Source organism: Budorcas taxicolor, chromosome 3 (genome assembly GCF_023091745.1).
Source record: "Budorcas taxicolor isolate Tak-1 chromosome 3, Takin1.1, whole genome shotgun sequence".
Taxonomy (NCBI): Eukaryota; Metazoa; Chordata; class Mammalia; order Artiodactyla; family Bovidae; genus Budorcas; species Budorcas taxicolor.
The window spans coordinates 35472165-35496684 of NC_068912.1; the positions used below are offsets into that span (position 1 = coordinate 35472165).

The 24520-nt window shown below is 41.3% G+C and overlaps 1 protein-coding gene across 1 annotated transcript in view; it reads left to right on the forward strand.

The window, feature by feature from the left end:
* The window catches only part of LOC128044919 (calcium-binding mitochondrial carrier protein SCaMC-1), a 56625-nt gene extending 55638 nt beyond the window's left edge, over positions 1 to 987 (forward strand). Inside the window, exon 10 of the mRNA XM_052637337.1 lies at positions 803 to 987. Within this exon, the coding sequence (XP_052493297.1) occupies positions 803 to 987 (185 nt within the window). The remainder of the gene's footprint in view (positions 1 to 802) is intronic.
* The last annotated feature ends 23533 nt before the right edge of the window (positions 988 to 24520 follow it).

Sequence of the window (24520 nt, forward strand, 5' to 3'; positions counted from 1 at the left end):
ATGCATGTGTGCTTGGTCGTATCTGATTCTTTGTGACACCATGGACGGACACCAGACTCCTCTGTCCATGGGATTCTCTAGGCAAGAATACTGGAGTGAGTTGCCATTTCCTCCTCCAGGGGGATTCTTCCCAACCCAGGATCAAACCTGCATCTCTTGCATCTCCTGGATTAGCAGGCGAATTCTAGTCAGCAAATTGTGAACAAAGAGAACAATTAGTGAGATGACAGGAGATCCAGAAGGCATGGTACAATCAAAGTCAAGGAGACAGTGTCACAGTGGGGAGGAATCACAGTTCAAAAGTGTTAGGTCCTATAATAATAAAAACTCTAGCCACCATTTACTGAGAATTTGACAAATGCCAGCTGATTTACATAGTTGTTACTGATTCTTACAACACTGTACAGTTTTCATTCCATTTACAGAGGAGAAAGACCATCAGCTGTCAGCTCTCCTACTTGCTGGCGAAGTGTGTTGAGACAAGTTTCTCTATCTTTCTAAGATTCCTTACTTACTAAATGGATATAATAACTCTTATCTTGGAGGATTGGTATATCAAGCAATTAACCCAACATCTAACACAAAGTGATAGTACCATTGTTATTCTTACCAGAGCACTCACTCTTAGGTGCTATCCAGGGAGAATTATATAAAGGGACACTTTTTTGAGGACCCTTGGAATAAATTTTATCTGTTTATTGTATTCTAGAGTATCATTCTGAATCATAATTGCATATAGTCATAATAAAATGTGTGAATATTAAATTAGCCTGATTTCTTTTCTTTTTTTAAAATTTTCTAGCCATGATAGAAAGAAGCCCACAGCTGAACATGGTTGGGCTCTTTCGACGAATAATTTCTAAAGAAGGACTACCAGGACTTTACAGAGGCATCACCCCAAACTTTATGAAGGTGCTCCCTGCTGTAGGCATCAGTTATGTGGTTTATGAAAATATGAAACAAACTCTAGGAATAACTCAGAAATGACATGTTGAATTTTTTGCTTTAGCATGATTACTGAAACTTTCAACTGTCTCCAGAGTGACATTTTCTCCTAGAATTGAAACAAATCTATGGCAAAAAGAAGCTTTATTTATTTTTTTCATGAAAAGGAAGAGCATATTAATGATAATTTCAGACATTTGGACTCAATTTTATATATTCAGAAATATATAAAAAATCATAGTTTAGATAAGCTCATACAATCTTGAGAAGGCCACAAAATTATAGTTTATCTTTTCTTATTAGTTCTTTCTACAATCTCTGCCCAGAATCCTAAATCTGAAGAAATGTACTTGCTTGAACGAAATTTGTGTGCTAGAATTTTAAATCTTTCATCTTTATTTTGGTTGGTTCAAGTTTATGCCAGTTCCTTTATACTTAAATATCATTTTCTTAAAAACAAAATGATCAGAAAACTTGGAAACTTAAATTGTTCATATATTTTGAATTTCTTAAAATTTCCTTGTAGGATCATTAATGGAGAATCATTGCATGAAAACATACCTTACAGCAGCCAAATAGGTATAGAATTTATATTCTTTCTTTAAGCAGAATAAGAATGAACATTAAATGGCAGAATTTCAAGGCATGTGAATACCCTAGTCCACTCATATAATTTTTGTGTAAGGAGGAGTGACAAAATAATATTTATTTCAGTGACCACTTCTCCATTTTGCTTGTACTATTGTTTGGTTTTCAGGACAACACACTGATTATTAGCATATCACTGGTAAATTGCCCACACAAGGCAACTTATTTGAGAGATTGTTTATTATCATTGTTTTGAAAAGCATCAGGAAACAAAACTCCTTTACTTATATCAGTCTCTAAAGAGCACCTCTCTTCTGTTTGTCCTTTGTCTCCTACTTGAATCAAACTCCTGTTTTCACCAAGAAGGCTTCTGGAGGCCATTCCTGGTTATCTGAAATTTCTTAATTACATGAAATAGGTTGATCATGGGTGAATGGCATTCTTTTTACCCTCTCACCATTTATTTGACCCTGCAATTCTCAACTTGGGCAGTGCAAACCTAGCAGAATAGTATGTATTAAAAATAGTATATATTAATTCTGCATATTTGGGGCCTATAATGAAATGAAAGGCCCGGTTTATAAATAAGTACATTCATATTTTCTCTTGCCCCCAGTTTTAGGAACATGTTTTGATTTAGAAAACTTAAAATGGAGCGAGAGCATGATTTTATTTTACTGAAGCCATTTTTATAATCAACTGTCTTTTCTGATTTGTGTGATTAGGACTTAGACAACTATTTAGTAGTTGAAATTATTCTTATCACTTTTCAGTGTAATTCTTAAACTCAAGTTTGATTTCTAGCAATTTCTGTCATAAATTGTCAACATTTTAATGAAAATCTGGTGACATAGTAGGCATTTACTTTATTTGAACCTACCTCTCATGTTTTCTAAACCAAAGAGAAATGTTGAACTTGTGTTTGTGAAACGTATCCTAACATATAGTTTTCATTATATTTGTTATGCCTGATAAATGTCTCAATGTTTTTATAATACGTATAATAAGTGTGAAACTCTGTCTTCCGGGTGTTTGTACTTTTGAGTAATGCATAAATGATAATATTAAGGTACTAGATTAGCTCTTTTTTTCACTCATAAAATTATAGGATGAGTAAAATTTCAGGCTACTGAAAAAATTCATTGTTCATTATGAATTTAAATTGTTTTCTATTTAACATTTGTAAGGTATGAATGTGATTTATCTGTGTATCTTGTATCTTTTGAAAAAATCTTGTATTTTTTGAAAAGAGCCCAGAGTCAAGAATAGTTTATTTCTGGCATTACTGCATATTTGCTTTACATTTATAATTAAAAATACATATATGTTTGTTTTTGAAATGTCTTGTTTCCTCATTAAAAAAAATAGTGTAACTGAGACAAAAAAAATGGCTGTTATATAGTTTATATCACTGGCAGCAGTTTGAATAATGTTTATAGTATTATTGGGTAAGACTCATTATAGTCTTTCCAAATATTTTGTCCTTTTCTGAACAGCTGCAACAATTGTTAAATCTGTCATACATTTTGGTATAAGATGATGTTTTTTGTGATGTCCAAATTCCACATTTACCAATAAGGGTGATACCCTTGGGGGTCGCAGGCTTTCCTGGTGGCTCAGATGGTAAAAGAATGTGACCACAATGCAGGAGACCTGGGTTTGATTGCTAGGTTGGAAAGCTCCCTAGGAAAGGGAATGGCTACCCACTCCAGTATTCTTGCCTGGAGAATTCCATGGACAGAGGAGCCTGGCGGGCTGCAGTCCATGGGGTCACAAAGAGTCTGGTACTACTAAACAGCTAATACTTACCTACCTGGGGGTCACAATGCCAAGGAGAATCTGAAGTCACAGTCTTCTTGGTACATTTGGTGGAGTATCAGTTTGTCTTGAAGTTGTGGGAAACAAAACTAGGTATGTTTGTGTGTGTGTTAGTTGCTCGGTTGTGTCCAACTCTTTGCAACCCCATGGAATGTACCCAACCAGGCTCCTCTGTCCATGGAGTTCTCCAGGCAAGAATACTGGAGTGGGTAGCCATCCCCTTCTCCAGGGGATCTTCCCGACCCAGGGATCGAACCCAGGTCCCCTGCATTGCAGGCAGCTTCTTTACTGTCTGAACCACCAGGGAAGCCCCCAAGTAAGTTTACTGGTAAGGAATTAAGCAATTATTTAATTCAGATTTATAAATTTTGCTTAAAAAGATAAAACATAAGACTGCAAAGAAATTCTGTGTTCCAACCTGAATGCTCCCCAGCCTCCTGGAAAAACCCCTTAGCCCTCTTTGACTCTCAGGGACCCTTTCTTAGAAAAATGCCACCAGTTTTTTTCTTACCTGTCTGTCTTGTATCCCCATCCAGAGGGTAAGTTTCACAGGAACAGACATTGTATTTTGACTATTTTGTACTTTGAGCTTTACATCAGGTCTCTTGTATAAAATCGTGGCATGGTTTCCTTACCCCCAAATAAGAATATTCCTGGTTCTTTTGCTCTCATGGAATTTCTCTGTTTTGTGAAGAGCACCAAGGAATAATTAGGTGTAGAGGGGAGTGACCGACAATGCCCCTTCACCTCCTTTGCCACATGCTCCACTTGAGAGACGCACAGAGCAGGCTGAACTTGTTTAGACCATTGTCTGGGACAGCACACCCTGCACAGAGCCATCTGCCCTCCTGCTTCCCTGCAGGACAGAGCTGTGCCGAGGTCCAAGCTGCCTAGGTCTGAGCCTGCTGCTGCCCTCTGACCACAACTGAAGACACCTATTCACAACTTTCTGAGTATGTGTTTTTTTTTTTTTGCTTGTTTTGTTTGTTTGTCTGCTAATTTGCACGTTCTCTGGTTGTCACTGGGCTCCACAGCCCTATATTCAGATGCCCAGCCACAGCCACTGCAGCACTGTTTGCTGTGAAAGCGGAAGTGCTCCAGGCCTGGGCCCCTTGGCATTTATTCCATCAACATTCACTTGCTCTTTGATGCTTTCGAGGAGTGTTTGCTAACTGCCTGCTGTATGCCAGACACTTTTTGGGACTGAGGTCACAGCACTAAACAGGACTTTATGCCTTGCCTAATGGAGATTATCCAGTGGAGACAGACAACAAAGTAAGCAAAACACGTCATATGTCAGATAAGTGCAGAAGGCAGGGCTGAGGCTGAGGTGGTGATTTTAGGTAGAGAAGAGCTTGCTGAGAAGGTGCTGTTTGAGTAAAGGGCTGAAGGGGGCACGGGAATGGGCCACACTGATGTCTGTCCAGGAAGGGCATTCCAGGCAGAGAGAACGCAGGAAAAGGCCCAGGTTGGAGGAGAACATCCAGGAGGCCAGAGTAGCTGGAGAGAGGGGAGCAGGAGGGCGAGTAGTAAGTGGTGGAGCCACAGAGCGCTGGAGGGAGGCCAGTCGGCTTAGCATTTCCAGTACTGCAATGACCGCAGTTTCGTGGTGATGCTTCATAACCACGTTTCAGATGTCTCTCCTCTAGGGGTAGGAGTCTCATTATTGGAAGCATCGTTGGAAAACACCTCTTGTAACCATCGTGTCCATCACACACAGAATGATTTTCCCTGCAACTGCTGACCCAGCCTAGTGACCCCTTCCCCAGGTGGTGGGTCTGTCGGCTACTCTCTGCCTTACCTCTCCAGGGAGGATTTTTATTTTTTAAAAAGAGAAATTAGAGACCCTAAAATCTTTCTAGAGGGTTTTCTAAGAGTTAGAGAACTTGAATCTTAGCACTTAGCAAACACACACGGCTATGTTGTGCTCATTCCCTTCTCTGACCACCTTGTATCTGCCCAGGATCTGCTTATAATTTGTACAAGCTGTACAATATTGCAAGCAATCCTTTTATTTTTTGTTAGTTGATATTGTCCTGCTTTGAATTACTTTCTTGAAGTCAAGATAATAGCAACCAAAGACATGATTGGTATTTTGTTACTCTTAAAAGAGGGCCAGGGATTCTAAAGTATTCTAAAGTACTCTTTCAAACTGAAACTTATCGCAAATGCTTGGTGTTTGCTAATCAGGTGCGTTTTTGAAGCGTTTACACTCATCTCTTTACACACCATTCCACACAGTGCAGTCACAACCATGAGTTTAGGATGAATTGGCTTCAATCCCAGCACCTGTGATCAGTGTCAGCCGCAAATATGCATCACTCAGCCTCCACAGGGAGTCCCTTTGTGAATCTTGGGGTGGCAACTGACATGTGAAAAAAAAAACAACAACGTGACATTTCTGAAGTCTATTTAAATTAGCTTAAATCCAGCTGGAAGCTCTGTACTACTCAGTGTTGTGCCAGTGACCTGGGATCTTGGCCCTCTAGTTGGCCCCACCAGTTGCTGCTAAGGGGCCCTTTGTTGCAGCCTGCATGGTCCCTTGGATCCAGAGGCTGTGCTGGGCTTGGCATGGTAGTAGTTGGTAAGACATGGGACATCTGAGCCTGGGGTCTGGCCTTTGCATTCTGCAATGCTGAGGAGTTGAATGTGATTCTCTCATTACCTTGGGATCCACCAACCTTTATTTCCTTCTAAGTCCCTAGGTTTGACCCTTTGTCTCTTTGCTCTTAAAGGCACCTATCTGCTCATCCCCTGGGACTCCTGGCATCTTATCTGCAGGTAACTTGCAAGACAGAAGAGCCTCTGATTGAAAGTGACTTCTGTTTTCCATTTTTAAAAATCACTGAGGGGAGGTGATACTAAAGCCTGAATTCCTGTCTGAAATGAGATGAAGGGGAACATACAGGGGAAAATGAATATATATTAATCTCTCAGTTATTTTACCATAGGCTCTCTAACTGCCTCCTACCCCTTGTACTCTGTGTCTCAGGAATGAGTGTCATTGTGCCACAGAGTGGTGGGCTCTGCTCACTTGAAACAACACATCGTTTGCCTACTGAATCTCTAAATCCCCAGAATGTTACCGGTAAGTGGCAATGCAACTTCATGGCCAGGTGGTTCAGTAAACAGTGTCCTAAATGAAAAGTCAATAGTATAATTCAGAGGTGATACTTTTCAAGGGCTTAGGAGGTGATGGAAAGTAGAGGGTAAAATTAATTGTAATGTGGAAAAGGATGATAAAATTCTTCAGAGTTAGAACTGTTTCTAAATCTGTTTCGTTTCTGGATGATTTAGGGAATATGAGTGTAAGCCTTCAGAAGACATGGGTGATAAGGCACAAGTGTAGACTCACAGGTGATAATAATGACTCAGGGGCTCAAGGCTCTTACAGTAGAAGGATCTGCAAGAAAACAAGGAGGCTGTGCTGGGCTTTAAAGTCCATCCACTTGTGATTTGTTCCTCCTCTGATTTTGTTTTCTCCCTCTTCACTCGTTATAAAGATGTCCCTCCTGGACAAATAAGAGAAAATCATCCATAAGATAATAAAACTATATCAAGGCAAGGAGAAAGTAAACAATTGAAGAATTTTGCTATAGTTTGAAAGTTTGGCTCTTTTGCGTATTTGTCTTCTTTGACTAGTAAAAATGTACAGCTGTTGTTTTAAGGAATTCTGACCTGATTATGGGAAATGCTCCTATTTCTACCAGGCATTAATAATTCCCTGATTGTTCTTACAAAGCAACCAGCACAAAGATTGACAACATCATGAGACATACATCGATTCAGCAAAATTCTTTCTATTTTTTTATGGCACAGTTCAGTTCAGTTCAGTCGCTCAATCGTGTCCGACTCTTTGTGACCCCATGAGTTGCAGCACGCCAGGCCTCCCTGTCCATCACCAACTCCCGGAGTTCACTCAGACTCATGTCCATTGAGTCAATGATGCCATCCAGCCATCTCATCCTCTGTCATCCCCTTCTCCTCCTGCCCCCAATCCCTCCCAGCATCAAAGTCTTTTCCAATGAGTCAACTCTTCGCATGAGGTGGCCAAAGTACTGGAGTTTCAGCTTAATTAACTAATAATCAGATGATGACTGCTGGTGAGATATTTCCCTCCCCCTCTCAGAACACCCAGCAGTGGAGTTCTTCTTGGTCAAGAGGGGCAGGAAGAAAGACCTTGGTTCAGTACAGATCTATGGACATGCGCTTAAGGTGAGATTTGAACCAACAGCCTTATTTTCACTATGATAATTGCTCATTGTTGTTGTTCAGTTTCAAAGTAGTGTCTGACTCTTTGTGACCCCTTGGACTGCAGCATGCCAGGCTTCCCTGTCCTTCACCATTTCCCGGAGTTTGCTCAAACTCATGTCCATTGAATCAGTGATGCCATCCAACCATCTTATCCTCTGCCACTGCCTTCTCTTTCCAATGAGTTAGTTCTTCACATCTGGTACCCAAGGTATTGGAGCTTCAGTTTCAGCAGCAGTCCTTTCGATAAATATTCTGGGTTGATTTCCTTTAGAATTGACTAGTTTGATTTCCTTGCAGGCCAAGGGACTCTATAAAGAGTCTTCTCCAGCACTATAATTCTAAAGCATCAATTCTTTGGTGTTCAGCCTTTTCTGTGGACCAGTTCTCACATCCATACATGACAACGGGATAAACCATATCTTTGACCTTATGGATCTTTGTCAGCAAGGTGATATCTCTGCTTTTTAATATGCTGTCTAGGTTTGTCATAGCTTTCCTTCCAAGCAGCAAGCATCTTTTAATTTCATGGCTGCAGTCCCCATCCACAGTGACTCTGGAACCCAAGAAAATAAAATCTGTCACCACGTCCACTGTTCCCCTTCTGTTTGCCAAGAAATGATAGGACCGGACGTCATGATCTTAGTTTTTTGAATGTTGAGTTTCAAGCCAGCTTTTTCACTCTTTTTTTTCACCTTCATCAAGAGGCTCTTTAGTTCCTTTTCATTTTGCCTTTAGAGTGGTGTCATTTGCATATCTGAGCTTATTGATATTTCTCCAGGCAAACTTGATTGTGGTTTGGAATTCATCCAGCCTGGCATAGCAAGTCCTTTATTGTGTATATACTTTGAAAATATTCTCTCTCAATCTGGTGCTTGTCTCTCTCTCCTGTTAGTTATGTCTTTGAAGAGCAGTTTTTAGTTTTGATGTAGTCCAATTTATCAATTGTTCTTTTTGAATCATAGTACTATATCCAAGAAAAATTTCTTAGATTTTAAGATTTTCTTAAAATTTTAAGAACATTTTCTCCTAGAAGTTTTGTAATTTAAAGATTTTGAAGTTAGGTCTATGATCAGCTTTGAGTTAATTTCTGTGTATGATGCAAGATGTGGATCGAAGTTCAAGCTTTTGTGTATGAATATTTGATGGTTCTGGTACCCTTTGTTGAAACGACTATTGTTTATCTATTGAGTCATCTTTGTACCTTTGTTGAAAGGTGGTTATCCATAGATACGTGGGTCAGTTGCTGGACCCTGCTCTGTTTTGTTCATCTGCTTGTGTGTTTTAATGCCACACTGTCCTCATTACTGTGGCTTCATAAGTCTTGAAATCAAGTACTGTAAATTATCCAACTTCATTCTTCTTTTTCAAAGTTGTTTTGGATACTCTAGGTCCTTTGTATTTCCATATGAATTTTGGAATCAGCTTGTCAATGTGTACAATAAAGCCTGTTGGAAATTTAACTGGCAGTACCTTAAATCTGTAGATTAATCTGGGGAGAAGTGACATCTTTCTGACCCATGAGAAAGGTATCTCTCTCCATTTATAAATTAAAAAAAATTTTTCTTGATAATATTTTGTAGTTTCATAGCAATATGTGTGAATCTAACAAAAGCCATAATTTTGAGTAAAAAATGCAAGTTGCATAAGAATATTTATAGTATATCGCCTTTCATATATGTTTAAAAAACTCAGCACAGTGAGTTACCAGTAGAGTATTTAAGGTAATATATAGTTTAAAATTATAGTTTTAAGAAAAGCAACATTCAGATTAGTGCTTGTTGGTGGGTGGAAGGGGATTATGATTTAGGGGACATTGTGGATACTTCAGCAATACTGTTAAATCTTAGGCCAAGTAATGGAGACACATTATATTTTATATATACACATATTTTATATAGAATATTTCATTGGGGTATTGAATCAAAACTGTAAAACTGCAGTATTATTTCTAATCTACTTAGAGAAGACCAAAAAAACCTGAGAACTTACTCAGCCTAACAGATCTGAGCAAAGGGGTTGTAAAAGAAACAGCATGTGTTATGTACATATCACGTGTGCACGTGTTTATAAAGCTTGGAAAGGCACAGATAAGGATCTCTATTGAAACAGTGTTATTCTCTGGGGCAGGGAGTATCTTGGGTGGGCTCTGCATGAGACTTTCACTATTTAATGTAGACCGGCTTATTGTTTGAATTTGTACAGCTAGTATGTTTGACTTTTATAACCTTTAAAACCATAAAAAACAAAATGAGATTGTGTTCTGTATGGCATTTTGTCATCTTAATTGTCCTGATCCTGGGCCTTTCTGCCTTCAGATTTATTCCTTGCCCTTCCCCTTCCTTGCTCTATATTCCTGGGTATGACTCCTTGCTCCCAGGTCGAGCTGGCCAGTGGGGGCACTGGCAGGAGACTGGAGGGCAGAGGAAGGGGGAAGCCAGGGTATTTCTTTTTTCCTCCCTCTGCCTTTGGAAGCCTCTTTGGTAGCTGCTGCCTAGCACAATCAGTTCAGTTCAGTTGCTCAGTCGTGTTGGACTCTTTGCGACCCCATGAATCGCAGCACGCCAGGCCTCCCTGTCCATCACCAACTCCCGGAGTTCACTCAGACTCACGTCCATTGAGTCAGTGATGCCATCCAGCCATCTCATCCTCTGTCGTCCCCTTCTCCTCCTGCCCCCAATCCCTCCCAGCATCAAAGTCTTTTCCAATGAGTCAACTCTTCACATGAGGTGGCCAAAGTACTGGAGTTTCAGCTTTAGCATCATTCCTTCCAAAGAAATCCCAGGGCTGATCTCCTTCAGAATGGATTGGTTGGATCTCCTTGCAGTCCAAGGGACTCTCAAGAGTCTCCTCCAATACCACAGTTCAAATACCTAGCACGATACACACATACAAACACACACACACATCTAGACCTGCCATTGCAAAGTTCAGAACACCAAGGAAAATGAGAAAAGATCTGAATAGGTTCCAAAATGGAGAAGGAAACACCTCCATCTGCAAAGGAACAGAAGCAAAATGCATCAGACTTTGCAGCTGTATCCCTAAAAAGTAGGAAAATGATAATTGAGAATCTAAAGCAATACAACTGTTTACTAAACTGAAGAGGAGAACAATAAGTTTCCAAAGTGAAAGGAAGTTTACTTCCCACACATTCTTTCTTAGGATATAACCAAGTAAGGGAGTAAATATACTAGGCGAAAAAGAACAGGATATTGTCAACAGTGGATCCAACCAGGGAAAGCAGCGTCAGGGAGTCTGAGGCTGGCAACAGACACAGAGAGAAGGACTCCAGATTGGAGCATCACCATGGAAGGCACTGCAAAGAAACTCTATGCAGGAGAAAGGGGTCTCAACAGAACCCCTGATCCCTGATGAGTCAAAGAGGTTAAGGAAAAACATCATTAGGAAATAGAGGCAAAAATGCAAGAACCCTGAAAGACAGAAACTTCAGGACAAATGAGGAAGACTGAATAAAAAGGAACTTACAGTGAACACTAGGCATGCAATGAAAAATACTGTGCAGTCACGTAATTGCACTTTTAAAACTAACCTGAATTCCCAGGACTTAGTACAGGACTATGTGACTGAGAAAGCAAATACAATCAGAAGTTGAGAGGTAGGAGACTGCAGGATGGGGTGGTGTCTGAAAATCATCTTAGAGAGCAATGGTTCCCAACCTTTTTGGCCCCAGGGACTGGTTTCGTGGTAGACAGCAGATCCCGAGGAAAAGTCACACAATTAGTAATCGCTGTAGAAATTAGGTGGGATTTGTTAAATATTTAAAACACTCAGTACTTTACCTAAAGGCACTACTTTATGTGCTTGTAGAGGGAACTGCTGTGTAGTTGTCATTTATAGGAAGGAACATTTTGTGTCTTGGGTTTGAATATTGTGTCTTGTTGGCATTCTCCTAATTTTAGTACACCATGTGTCCAATGGAACCTATGACCCAGGACGCTGTAGAAGCAGTTTGTGTGTGGGTTAGTTGCTCAGTTGCGCGCGACTCTTTGTGACCCCATGGACTGTAGCCTGCCAGGCTCCTCTGTTCATGGAATTTTCAGGGCAAAAATACTGGAATGGGTAGCCATTCCCTTCTCCAGGGGATCTTCCCTACCCAAGGATAGAACCCGGGTCTCCTGCATTGCAGGCAGATTCTTTGCCACCTAAGACCCCAGGGAAGCCATTCTTGATGCCCCAAAAGTCCCGGCACCAAACTATTACCATTCCATGGTATAATAATAAGTGTAATGTCCTCAATCCTCCACCGGGTGGCAGACTTCTCCCAGCTCTGCAGACCTGCAGATACCTGGAGCCTCTCAGCTTTCTCTCCCCTTGCCTGCAACTGGAAAATCACTGAGCTGCTTCAGGCCAGATTTGAATTTCCTGCACAAACCATCATTGCCTTGTTTAAAGGAGGGGAGGTAGGTTCGGTTTGTTACCATTCCAGGAGAGAAGGTGACAAAGAAGTTCATTTATGTGTAGCATTGAAGGGAAAGGCTTGTTTACTTTTTTTAGGCAATTTTTCAAAAATAGAAAAATTCCATGTTTTGCAAGTCAAATTAGAAGTGATTGAAAAAAAAAACCAGCATTACTTCTCATACACAGTTATATTTAAATGTTCCAGTATGAAAATTGTGACCTTAGAAGATAGTTTGGAACATTTGTTTTCATAGTGTGATGAATATTTTTTCATTTGCTTAAAATATTTCAAGAAGTGTATTCATAATTCAAGTTTGAAGTACAAGGGAATTAACATAAGTATAAAAATAAAATAAAACAAACAAGTAAAATGCACCACAGATTTGAGTTTTGCCCCATTCTCCTTTGGGTGGTTTTGTTTGTTTTTAAACAAGAAGCTGTTTTCCTTAATTGCCCTTTGGTTGATGTATTTTAAAAGAAATACAGTTTAGGTTTCAGATTAAGACAAGCTTGCTCTGATAAATCTCTGGAATAATTAGCATCATGGGAAGGACTTAATATTACCATTAGACAATTCAATCTGTATTATTGGATTAATCTAAAGTATCCTTCAATTCTAGTAAACAGGGGTTTTTTAATGCTAAATTTGTATTTCAATGGTATGCAACTATATAAATAGAAACATTTGTTCAATATACTGTTCTGACATCCATAGGGAATTTCTTAGGGGAAATATGACTGCAGACACTTTATTGCACAGACCCTAACAAACATAAATTTTGACCAGAGAAAAACAGAGATTAGGATGGGGAGCAGAAATACTCAGTTCTGATGTGATGATGGGCCCCCTTCACAGCGTCCACCAGCTGCTCACCTGTTGCCCATATCCCACTGATAACAGGAACTGAGAAGTATTGGCCCCACCTCCTTTGCCTCTTCCTGCCTCCTTCCTCTCACCTACCACTCTTTGAGCTGTTTTTCCCTATGATTTTTAAAATTCTCAGTTATCGCTTTCCCCCTGTTTGTTAATTTACTAAAAAACTGCAAGCTGGTCACTGCACAACCTAATGGCTTTGGAGGAAAGTGCTTGAGAATCGAAAAAGAAAATCAAGGTAATAAAATCGGCCTTGTTAAATTGTTAGTCTTTCACCCTGCCTAAAATTGAGATGAGTTTTTCAGCTTATTTCCCTCAAAATTTGAAAAAATGTCGGTGCTTGAAAAGGAAACACAGAAAGAATCTGGAGCTGAGACCTGGTGATATTCTGGTCAATTTTTAGCCAAGGGTTAAAATTTCTCTTCAAATGAACAGGGTTTAGAACTGATAAAACAGATTCTTACAAAAAAATGAGAAAGAAAAGATTATAAATGATTGCCACAAGGCTTGTTCAAGAAGACTAGAACATATTGATATAGATTCCCAGTTTTTATTATTATTATTATTTATTTTACTTGGGGAATATTGTTTTTAGTATGTGACACTGATTCTGAAATCTACTTGACATTTAAATAATAAAATAGTACAATTAAATTAAATAGTACTTGATTAGTACTAATGATTTTCACCAGGTCTCTCTCGCGCTCTCTCTCTCTCTTTAAGCCTTAAAACTCGGCTGGGTAGGAGGGCCAGGGAGTGGTATTTAAAAGTCTAGGGCCATGCCCCCCAGACCAATTAAATGAGAATCCCTGGAGGTGAAACACAGGCACCGGTGTTTTTTAAAGCCTCACCCCTCCCCTGTTCTCGATGATTCCAGAGCACAGTCAAGTCTGAGAACCACTGCAGACTGGTTTCCTTCTGATCACTGCGTATAAAGGACGTTATTAATTGAGATGAGAGACCTATGGATAAAGAGTAATGTTCTTCAGCCTCGTACACAGAGGAGAACGGGACAGAGGGCTGACAGGATTTGTTGACAGAGAAGATAGGGGTTTAAAAGAAATTGTTGAGTACAGGGTGACTAAGTTTTTGGACCAAGAAACATAGGACAGTGGAGTTGCCTTTTATTGAGATGGGAAGAGTATGTTAACACCAAGAGGTGGACTGGCTGGGAAGGTGGAGAATTGAATTTGGAGCATTTGACATTTGAGATTCCTATGAGATATCCAAGGTAAAATTCAAGAAGGCATATCTGGAATTCAGGGGACACAGACTTAGACTTTTGGGAGTTATCAGCATCCAGGTGGTATTTAAAGCCAGATCAGGTATTTACAGAAATGAGGACAGATAAGGAGGAGAAGACAAGGGCTGAAGACTGAAGCCTCTAGTAAGAGTTCAGAGAGAGGAAGAGGAAGCAGTCCAGGTGATGAGAAGGAGAGGCAGTGAGACTGGAGGAAAATCTGAGACATGGGCGGCGTTGGATGCCGGGGAAGGTGAGGCCTGAGGAGGGACGGAGAGCTTTCCCTCCATGAAGGCCGCTTGGGCAAGGAGAGGAAGAAGATAAGAAAACCCTGTCCTCCCACACTTGATTTCCTCTGGTATTGATGTCCCTGCTGTAAGCACCAAGACCGCAGATAGCGTGGTTAATTGAGTAGGTGCCGTGAACGCACAGACCAGGAGGGAATTGCGGATACTGGAGAGGGAGTTGAGGACGTCAGGGTCGCGGAGTCAGAGCAGAGTAAGGGGAAGCAGGAGATGGACGCGCAGAGCAGTGTGGGGGTTGACAGTCCGGAGGTCCTGGTGAACTCGAAGAACAAAGTTGTGGGAATGATTGGTATATAAATTGAGAGAGGGTGGGTCAAACAGAGATTTTGAGTTATAAATCTGACAGAGAACCAGCCTGGGGAGCTGACAATTTCTCGTGTCCCAGCTACCTAAAGTCTTTAATGAACGAGAGCACGTGGCGAGGAAATAGAGAAAAGTGTTGACTCCCAAGGGAATAAGGGGTCATGGCAGAGCCTTTGGTGGGATGGGGTCTCACGAGAGATGCCTATGTGGGGAATGGCCTAGAAGTTGAAGCGGACAGTGAGGAGCACACACATCCCACCTTTCACTTAGTGGAGGGCAAGGGGTGTGTCCTCATGGGCACAGGAGAGGAGAGGAAGGGAGAGACTGAGGGTGACATTAGACCTTTATGAGGCTAAAGATTTCGGGAAGCTGATGAAAGGGAGAATTTGAAAAGTGTGGAGATAGGACTGTGCTCAGAAATGACACCTGTCGGTCTCCATGCCCAGCTGTGGGGGGAAGTGCTCCTTGAAGCTTGTTCTTCCAGGGGTCCTCCTCTGTGGCCTGAGGCAGGGGACCGCTTGGTGGCGATCACGGAGAGAGACAGCTCAATCATGGAGAGGGACAGCTCATCCAAGCAAAATCATCGATTCACGATGCTAAGAAAGTATGGGGCCATGGTACAAACCCCAAATGTAGGCGTTATGATGGTATGAGACATAATGGGAGGCACAAGTGGGCGGGGGAGCAGTGAGCATCCTGCAGGCAGAGCAATGACCTGCTTTTTCTTGCGGTGACTTTTTAATTCAATCCCAGTGAGGTCTAGTGTGTGTGGGCATGGTTCATTTACAAGGAATAAGATGAGCGGAAGACAGGGTTTTCAAAGAGGGATATGCAGTAATTACTGCACAATGACAAAATTAGAAAGAATGAAAGGAAATTAAATATTGTAAACTATAGAGGCTTTGCCTTTTAAATCAATAATAGCCAATTAAGCTGTTTTGTTATGTAATATCTCATTCGTTTGTTGTTGAATTACCTCTGGCTGTAGGTACTGTTTCTGTGAAGTTAATTTTTCTTCCATTATGAAGGAATAAATCCAGTGAAAGGAAATCTGTCCTTATTGCTATCTACAGGAGGAGGGGCTTGAGCCAAAAGTCTTTCATGGTTTCATATTTTTGGTTTCAATGTAATAAAGAAGAAGAGCCTGAGGGATAAGAAAAGAGGTCAGGTTTTGCCGTTTCCTCTTGAAGTACATAAATAGAACAAAAGGAAGCAGTGAGATGAAGACAATGGTAAAGAGCATGCAGTCAACCCAGGACATATTAAATGCTGATGGAAATCCCGAGCACCGAGGATTTGTGGTACCACTGAAAATAGAGTAATTAATTCAGCACGTTTTTATTGATGTCTGCGCTCGTAACAGCATACCAGGGACTATGCTAGGCATTAGACATGTGTGAAAATAAATAATGTGTAGCTTTTGTTCTTAGAGCTCACAGCCCATTGAAAAGGCTGACATGAAAAAACAATTTCAATTTAAAGTGCTAAGCGCTGTAACGAGTTTGTACAATGTACAGTGGGAACAACAGATGGGGTGTTGACAAGGCATCTCAGGGGAGATGACGTTTTTGCTCAGTTTTTGAAAGATGAGGAGAATTTTGCCACACAGGGAAGATAAGTAGGGGTGTTTCAGAGAGAGGGAGAGGAGAGCTAGTGTAAAGACATATAAGCATGAAATGGTGTGTTTGGGGAATTGTGTGTTGTTCTGTGTGACTGGAGTGTTTACGGGAGATAATAGCTAGACAGAGTAAACCCAACCAGCTATGTGTCATTCTGAGAAGTTGTGTTTAAAAAGAGACCCATTGGAGGAATCCCATCAGAAGGGAGTAACAAGACCTACCAAATCTTTGCAGAAGGTGGTTGGGTAGGAGGGGAGTGAATTGGTGGCTGGTACAGACTGAAGGCTTCTCTAGAGGCTCCGTGGTAGAGAATCCACCTGCCAATGCGAAAGATGTGGGTTCGATCCCTGGGTTGGGAAGATCCCCTGGAGAAGGAAACGGCAACGCACTCCAGTATTCTTACCTGGAGAATTCCATGGACAGAAGAGCCTGGTGGGCTACAGTCCATAGGGTCGCAAAGAGTTGGACTCGACTGAGCAACTAACACTGTCTCACTCACAAACTGAAGGCAGAGAGAGACTACACTCTCGTCTTTCATGTCTGCATCCCCAGGGTCAAGAACATTATTTGCCACACAGTTGGTGCTCGACAGATGTTAAATGAAGAATACGTGAAGGAAGGCAAGGCAGGACTACTGAGTTGGGGTGGTGGATGCAGGATGTCAAGAAAAGCCGTATGTGAGGGTGGTTGTGTCTCCCTTCCATTCCTTGCCAGATCCACTCACCCATGCCCCACCACCCTGCCTACTCATAAAGGCAGACTGCCCGTGATGAGACTGAGGAAGAAGGAAGCACCAAAGAGCTGGCATCATAGAACCTGGGATGAGAGAGTGTCACAAGGGAAAACATCACCATCACATGCAGCAGGAAGCCCAGCATGGACAGGTCCTTGGGCATTGCCAGGACTGAGGTCCCAAGTGCCTGCAGTGAGAGGAGTTCCCAGGAGTGGCAGCAGCAGGCTCCAGGTGGCCATGGAGGAATGACTGGCGGGGAGGAAGAGGAGAACCCGAGGGTGGACGTTTGCTCAGAAAGCTGGCCTGTGAAGGGAGGAGTAGGGAGGGAGGAACTTGAGGGGGAGGCAGGATTAGAGGGATACTGTTTTGTTTTGAAAGCGTGATAAGTTTATGAACTTGAGAAAACCCAGCAGAGAGCAGAGGTTCAAGCCAGTGGGTAGAGACAGAAAAGGGAGATGGATTTGGCCAACTAGGGATAATGAAACATTTTCAGTTTTAAAACTGAAACATGCATTTGGAAAGAACGAAAAATGTCAGTAAGGGCAATAGGGTAGGGTGGAGGAGAGAATGCTGGATGTATGATAGAAGTCCTGAGCTCTAGTCTTGTCTTTGTGACAGCCCAACTGTGTGAACTTCACTAAGCTGTCCACCTGCTCTGAGCCTTCGTTTCACTTTTAAAATGCATGACGCTCTGTGGAATGGTCTCTTTCAGCCATGAACTCTACAATTCAAAAGTGTTATATGCTTGGTTCTATATATATATGTAAAATAAGGCTTTTCCCCACATAAAATTTGACTCAAGTCTAATTTAGGTATTTTTTTTTTGAAACTTTCACTTTATATTATCTTTAGAAATAAATGAGATCGTGTGTAAGAAGGAATTTTGGAGACATAGGGAGGCCTGGCGAGCTGCAGTCCATGGGGTTGCAGAGAGTTGGACATGACTTAAAGACTGCACAAGAACGAAGTAAAACAGATAAATTTCTGTTCGTTAATAATCACAGTATTCCTGACCCAGGGACCTCACACGTTTTCCCCTTTTTTGTATGTATTACCCCAGAGTATGATAAAATCTTAGCAGAAGGGGAACTAAAATTAAATTAGCTCCTTATCTAAAAATTTAGATGCCCTGATACAAACCTCTCAAGAATAATAAACTAATAATTTCCCTGCAGATGGCGAAATTACGGTTTGCATAATTATTTCCTCATGATTTAATTGAATATATTAAAGATTAGGCACATGCATACCAGGGACTCTAATACAGGATAACATATTTCCCTCTGTCTCTGCAACCCTTGCAGCCGATAAGGTTTAAATGAAAGCAGAAATGCTTGTGAAAGACATTTCTGCATTTAGATGTGAGTTGGGCCATTCGAGGGTATATCTGAGCACTTGGTCATGAGCCACGAGGTGGAGGCTTCTGTGGAGAGCAGAGGCCAGCAGCTGTCTTGTCCAGCGTCAGGCTACAGGATCTGGTAATGCACCCAGGCATTCACACCTCAGACCTGCAGCCCAGCAATCGACTGGCTTGTTCTTACGCCAAGCTGGTAAACAGACCTGCTACATGGCTCTCTCCACCACCGCTTGAACCCTGCGTTTCAGAGCTATGACCAGTCACTGGCTAGAAACCCAGTGCCATCCTCAGCTTCTTCCTTTTTCTCTTCCCCTGTGTCCAATGCATTAGTTACTTTGAATTTTGCCTCCAGTGTAGCCTCTCTTCTGGGTCCCTTTTGCTCTTACTGTGTTTGTTGCTCTAACTTCAGTTATATCTCCCTCCTTTTTCTCCTACTTCCCAGCTTCACTCCCTTCAAATCCATCCTCCACCTGGCTGCCAGGTCTTAAAGATGGCATTTCAAGACCTCCCTGTTTGTTTGGGCCTCTGATGCCTCTAGAGTCTCCTCTCTCACCCCTGTGACTACTTCCATGTCTGGATTCTGGCAAACATCGATGGTGCCCTTTTGCATCTCGTTGCATATGGCTTCCACTTGGCCATACTGCCCTTATCCTGACTTTTTCTGCCTTTTATTCATATTTCTATTCATGTTTTCTACCATCTTCCCTTCGAAAGCTGTTTCTGTTCCAATCTCTCCAATGAACTGTAGAAGGCATGGCCAGTTTCTCTTGTTACACAGATTAGAGGTTCTACATAGTACCTACAGGTTCAGTTTCACTTGTCTCCACAACTAGATTCTGAGCTTCTTAGTGGCAGGAGACTAGGTCATGCTTATCTAGCACATAATAGGTGCTTAATACATGCATGTGAAATGAAAGTAAATTTTTTTACTTTCCTTCTTTGCCAGCTATATAACCCTTCCATTTTTATTTTCACAAACATGTTTCTAGTAAAAAAGAGAGCTTTTCTTTGGCTTTCACACATATTCTAATAATAATGATAGCAATAATTATTGCTTCCAGCTATTGAATGCTTTTCAAATGACAGGCAACATTCTAAGAATTTTACATACTTTCTCTCCTTTATTCTTCACAACAGCCATGTGAGGGAAGCATTACTGTGCGTATTTCGTGTCTGAAGAAACTTAGCCTCAGAGATGAAGCAACTTGACTAAGGTCTGGCAGCCGACTTTGGAACGTACCTGCAGATGTGGGTCTCCTGAGAGCAAGGCATATGCTTTCAGTTACCCTGCACCTGCCTTTTACTGATAGTAATTACCATTGGTTGAATAGGTTTGGGAAACATGATCTTTGTCAATTGTTTTTAAAAGATATTTTAAAACATGCATAATATGTGAATACCTTCTCTTACTTAAAAGAAAAACATTGCAGAATCTTTGACCACTCATCCCAAACCCATCCCCCAGCTAGGAGGAAACTACTGTGAGCTTTGTGTGTAGTCTTCTAGATCTTTCTCTGTGTTTACACACACTGCACATACCCACATTGTACAGTTGACTCTTGAACAATCTGGGTTTGAACTGTGCAGGTCTACTCATATGTGGATTTTTTTTCACTAAATATGTGGCAAAGAATCTGTAAATATGTACATAAATCTCTGGATGTTTAACCATGGATGTGAGGTCCTGCAGGGGGAGTGGGCACATTTAACCCCTATGTTGGTCAAGGGTCAACTGTATTAGTGGGGTCAAAGCAAGCTACTTCAGCAAAGAGGACCCCAAATATAGCTGATTAAAGAAAACCGGACATGTATGTTTTCTCACATGATAGTTGCAAGGTGAACAGTTCAGGTAGCAAGGTGGCTTTGTCCACACAGCCAATAGCAGACCTTCCTTCTCTTTTTTCTGTCTTCATGGTTGAAGTTAGGTCAGAGATAGCTCCAAATCCCATTGTCAGGAAGATGCCTGGAGGAGCTTACACCTGTGTTCTCAGGAATAGACCTACAAATGTACACCCTCAATTTCACTGATGCTCCATTGGTGGATTACGACCATTTCAAATCTAAAAAAATTCTGTCAAATAACTTTCTCTTCTGGGGAGCTATACCTATTCACATGGTTGCCAGCTGTATATGAGAGGCTTTGTTTCCTAAATTATCATTACCACTTGATACTATTAGATTTTTTTAAATTTTTATTTTTACTTTATTTTGCTTTGCCATACTGTATTGGTTTTGCCATACATTGACATGAATCAGCCACGGGTGTACATGAGTTCCCAATCCTGAACCCCCCTCCCACCTCCCACCCCATGTCATCTCTCTGGATCTTTTTTTTTTAATTTTACCAATCAAAACAATGAGGAATCTTTTTCTTACTGATTGGTAAGTCTCCATAATAGACTCTAATCTTTTATTGGGGATATATATACCAAACAGCTTTTCTTTCTCTCTAACTTGTCTGTTGACATTGTTTATGGTTGGGTTTTTCAACCTTGGCAGTATTGACAGATTGGGCTGGATCAGCCTCCATTGTCTTGTACATTGTAGGATGTTTAGCAGCAGCCCTGGCCTCAATGCATTTAGATGCCAGTATTATCCCACCTCACTTCCCAAGTTTGGGCAAGTGAGAATGTATTGCCAAGCGTCCCCCAGGGGGCAAAGCTTAATTATTAGTACAATTAAATTGAAAGTGCTTTTTATTATGATTTTGCTTTTTTGCATCTTAAGATAGCCTTTGCTACTCCCAAATAGCATAGCTATGCTCTTTTATTTTCCTCTAGTGTTTTTATAGTTTATTATTCTTTGGGGGAATAGTTAAGCCTTTAATGCCCTGGAAATTGTGTAAAATGGGATGTGGAGATCTGTACCAGAGCCAGCTTCTGGCCCAGCCTGGATCTGGCCACCAACCCTGTTTTCCTGGCCAGATGGCTCTCTCTGCTCTCACGGTCCTAATGCCATGGCCACTGAGGCCGTAGATGAAGGTGTTCTTGCTTGGCACTGACTGAGGAAATTCCATCATACCTGCACCCTGATTAGATGGGACCTGGGAGGGGGCTTGGACTTCTCCAGGGCCTGCCTGGCAGGACACACAACCAGGAAGGGTGAAGGAGTCAAAGCTCCAGCAGGTGGATTTCTACCAAGACGGAGAAGAGAGGAAGGGGAATGTCAGCCTTTAGATGGCTTGCCCATCCTCCTCCAAGGAGTTCTAAGACACAGTGGTTTCATACTGCTTTTTTCGAGACATCCTGCAAGACTAAGCCGTGAGCAGTATTGGTTGCAAAGCTGTGGCTCTCACCTCTCTGTATTTGTTCTCTCTCCTTCCTGAAATACAGAGTTAGCATGTAGGCATTTCCCAGGCCTAACTGAAGTTAGAATTCCTCTAGTATTTACCTCATATCCATAGCCAATTTCCCTACTTTTATGCAATTCTCCCTCCCTTTTTTTCAATCTGAGAATGATTTTTTGCTATAACAAAATTGCAACTAAAAGTAGCAGGGCTGGGACTTCCCTGGAGGTCCACTGGTTAAGACTTTGCCTTCCTATGCAAGTGATGAAGGTTTGATCCCTGTTTGGGGAGCTAAGATCCCATATGCATTGTGGCCAAAAAACCAACACATAAACCAGAAGCAATACTGTAACAAATTCAGTAAAGACTTAAAAAAAAAAATTCATGTCAAAAAAAAATGTTAAAGAAATAGCAGGACTATGACTGGGGTGAAGTAACTGAGGGATTGGCCTTGGGTGTAGATTTGGGAGAGGGCACCAAAATAAATAATAAAGTCAGTAACAAAGATTAATATCATTCAAATGCAATGTATTTATTTTGTCTTTTTCATTTCAACTATTTTTAATTAATTAATTTATTTTCAATTCATTGGTGATTGGTTTACAGTATTGGTTTTATTTCTGTCATACATCAACATGAATTAATCATAGGTGTACATATGTCCCCCTCCCTACTGAATCTCCCTCCCACCTACCACCTAATTCCATCCTTCTAGGCTTTTACAGAGCCCCAGTTTGAGTTCCTGGAGTCATACTGCAAATTCCCATTGGCTATCTATTTACATATGTTATTGTATATGCATCCTTGCTACCCTCCCCATTTATCTCACCCTCTCCCTATAAAACCACAATGAATAAAATATTGAAATTTTAAATGAAGTCAGAATCTAATCTTACATTTGTTCAATTTACACACTTCCCCTAATCCTGGGAGAATTTTGTAATGAGTAATCTGTTTTCCTTTGTGACCACATGGACTGCAAGATGACAGGCTTCCCTGTCCTTCACTACCTATTACTGTTTGCTCAAACTCATGTCCATTGAGTTGGCAATGGCATCCAACCATCTCATCCTCTGTCACCCCCTTCTCCTCCTGCCCTCAGTCTTTCTCAGCATCAGTGTCTTTTTCAATGAGTCAGTTCTTTCCACCATGCAGCCAAAGTATTGGAGCTTCAACTTCACATCGGTCCTTCCAATGAATATTTAGGGTTGATTTCCTTTAGGATTGACTGGTTTGATTTCCTTGCAATCCAAGGGACTCTCAAGAGTCTTCTCTAGCACCACAGTTTGAAAGCATCAATTCTTTGGTGCTCAGCTTTCTTCATGGTCCAACTCTTGCATCTGCATGTGACTAGGGGAAAAGTAGCTTTAACTATGTGGACCTATGTTGGCAAAGTGATGTTTCTACTTTCCAATATGCTATCTAGGTTGGTCATAGCTTTTCTTCCAAAGAGCAACTGTCTTAATTTCATGGCTGCAGTCACCATCTGCAGTGATTTGGGAGCCCAAGAAAATAAAGTCTGTCACTGTTTACATTGTTTCCGCATCTATTTGCCATGAAGTGATGGGACCAGATGCCATGATCTTAGTTTTCTGAATGTTGAGTTTTAAGCCAGCTTTTTAACTCTCCTCTTTCAATTTCATCAAGAGGCTCTTTAGTTCTTTGTTTCCTGCCATAAGGGTGGTGTCATCTGCATATCTGAGGTTATTGATATTTCTCCTGGGAGTCTTGATTCTAGCTTGTGCTTCATCCAGCCTGGCATTTCGCGTGATGTACTCTGCATATAAGTTAAATAAGCAGGGTGGCAATATACAGCCTTGATGTGCTCCTTTCCCAATTTGGAACCAGTCCATTGTTCCACATGCAGTTCTAACTGTTGCTTCTTGACCTGCATACAGGTTTCTCAGAAGGCAGGTAAGGCGGTCTGGTATTCCCATCTCTTTAAGAATTTTCTACAGTTTGTTGTGATCCACACAGTCAAAAGCTTTAGTGTAGTCAATGAAGCAGAAGTAAATGTTTTTCTGGAATTCTCTTTCATTTGGTATGATCCAACAGATGTTGGCATTTCAATCTCTGGTCCCTCTGCCTTTTCTAAATCTAGCATGTACGTCTGGAAGTTCTCTGTTCACATACTGCTGAAGTCTAGCTTGAAGGTTTAAGCATAATCTTGCCACCATGTGAAATGAATGCAGTTGTGTTATAGTTTGAACATTCTTTGGCATTGCCCTTCTTTGGGATTGGAATAAAAATTGACCTGTCCAACCCTGTTGAATTTTCCAAATTTGCTGGCGTATTGAGTACAGCACTTTCATAGCATTTAGGATTTGAAATAGCAAAACTGGAATTCCATCACTTCCACTTACTTTGTCCATAACAAATGCTTCCTAAGGCCCATGTGACTTCACAGCCCTGCATGTCTGGCTCTAGGTGAGTGATCACACCATTGTGGTTAACTGGGTCATCAAGACCTTTTTTGAACAGTTCTTCTGTGTATTCTTGCCACCTCTTCTTAATATCTTCTGCTTCTCTTAGGTCCATAGTGTTTCTGTCCTTTATTGTGCCCATCTTTGCATGAAATGTTCCCTTTCCTTCAGTTCAGTTCAGTTCAGTCGCTCAGTCATGTCTGACTCTTTGCGACCCCATGAATCACAGCACGCCAGGCCTCCCTGTCCATCACCAACTCCCGGAGTTCACTCAGACTCACTTCCATCTAGTCCATGATGCCATCCAGCCATCTCATCCTCTGTCGTCCCCTTCTCCTCCTGCCCCCAATCCCTCC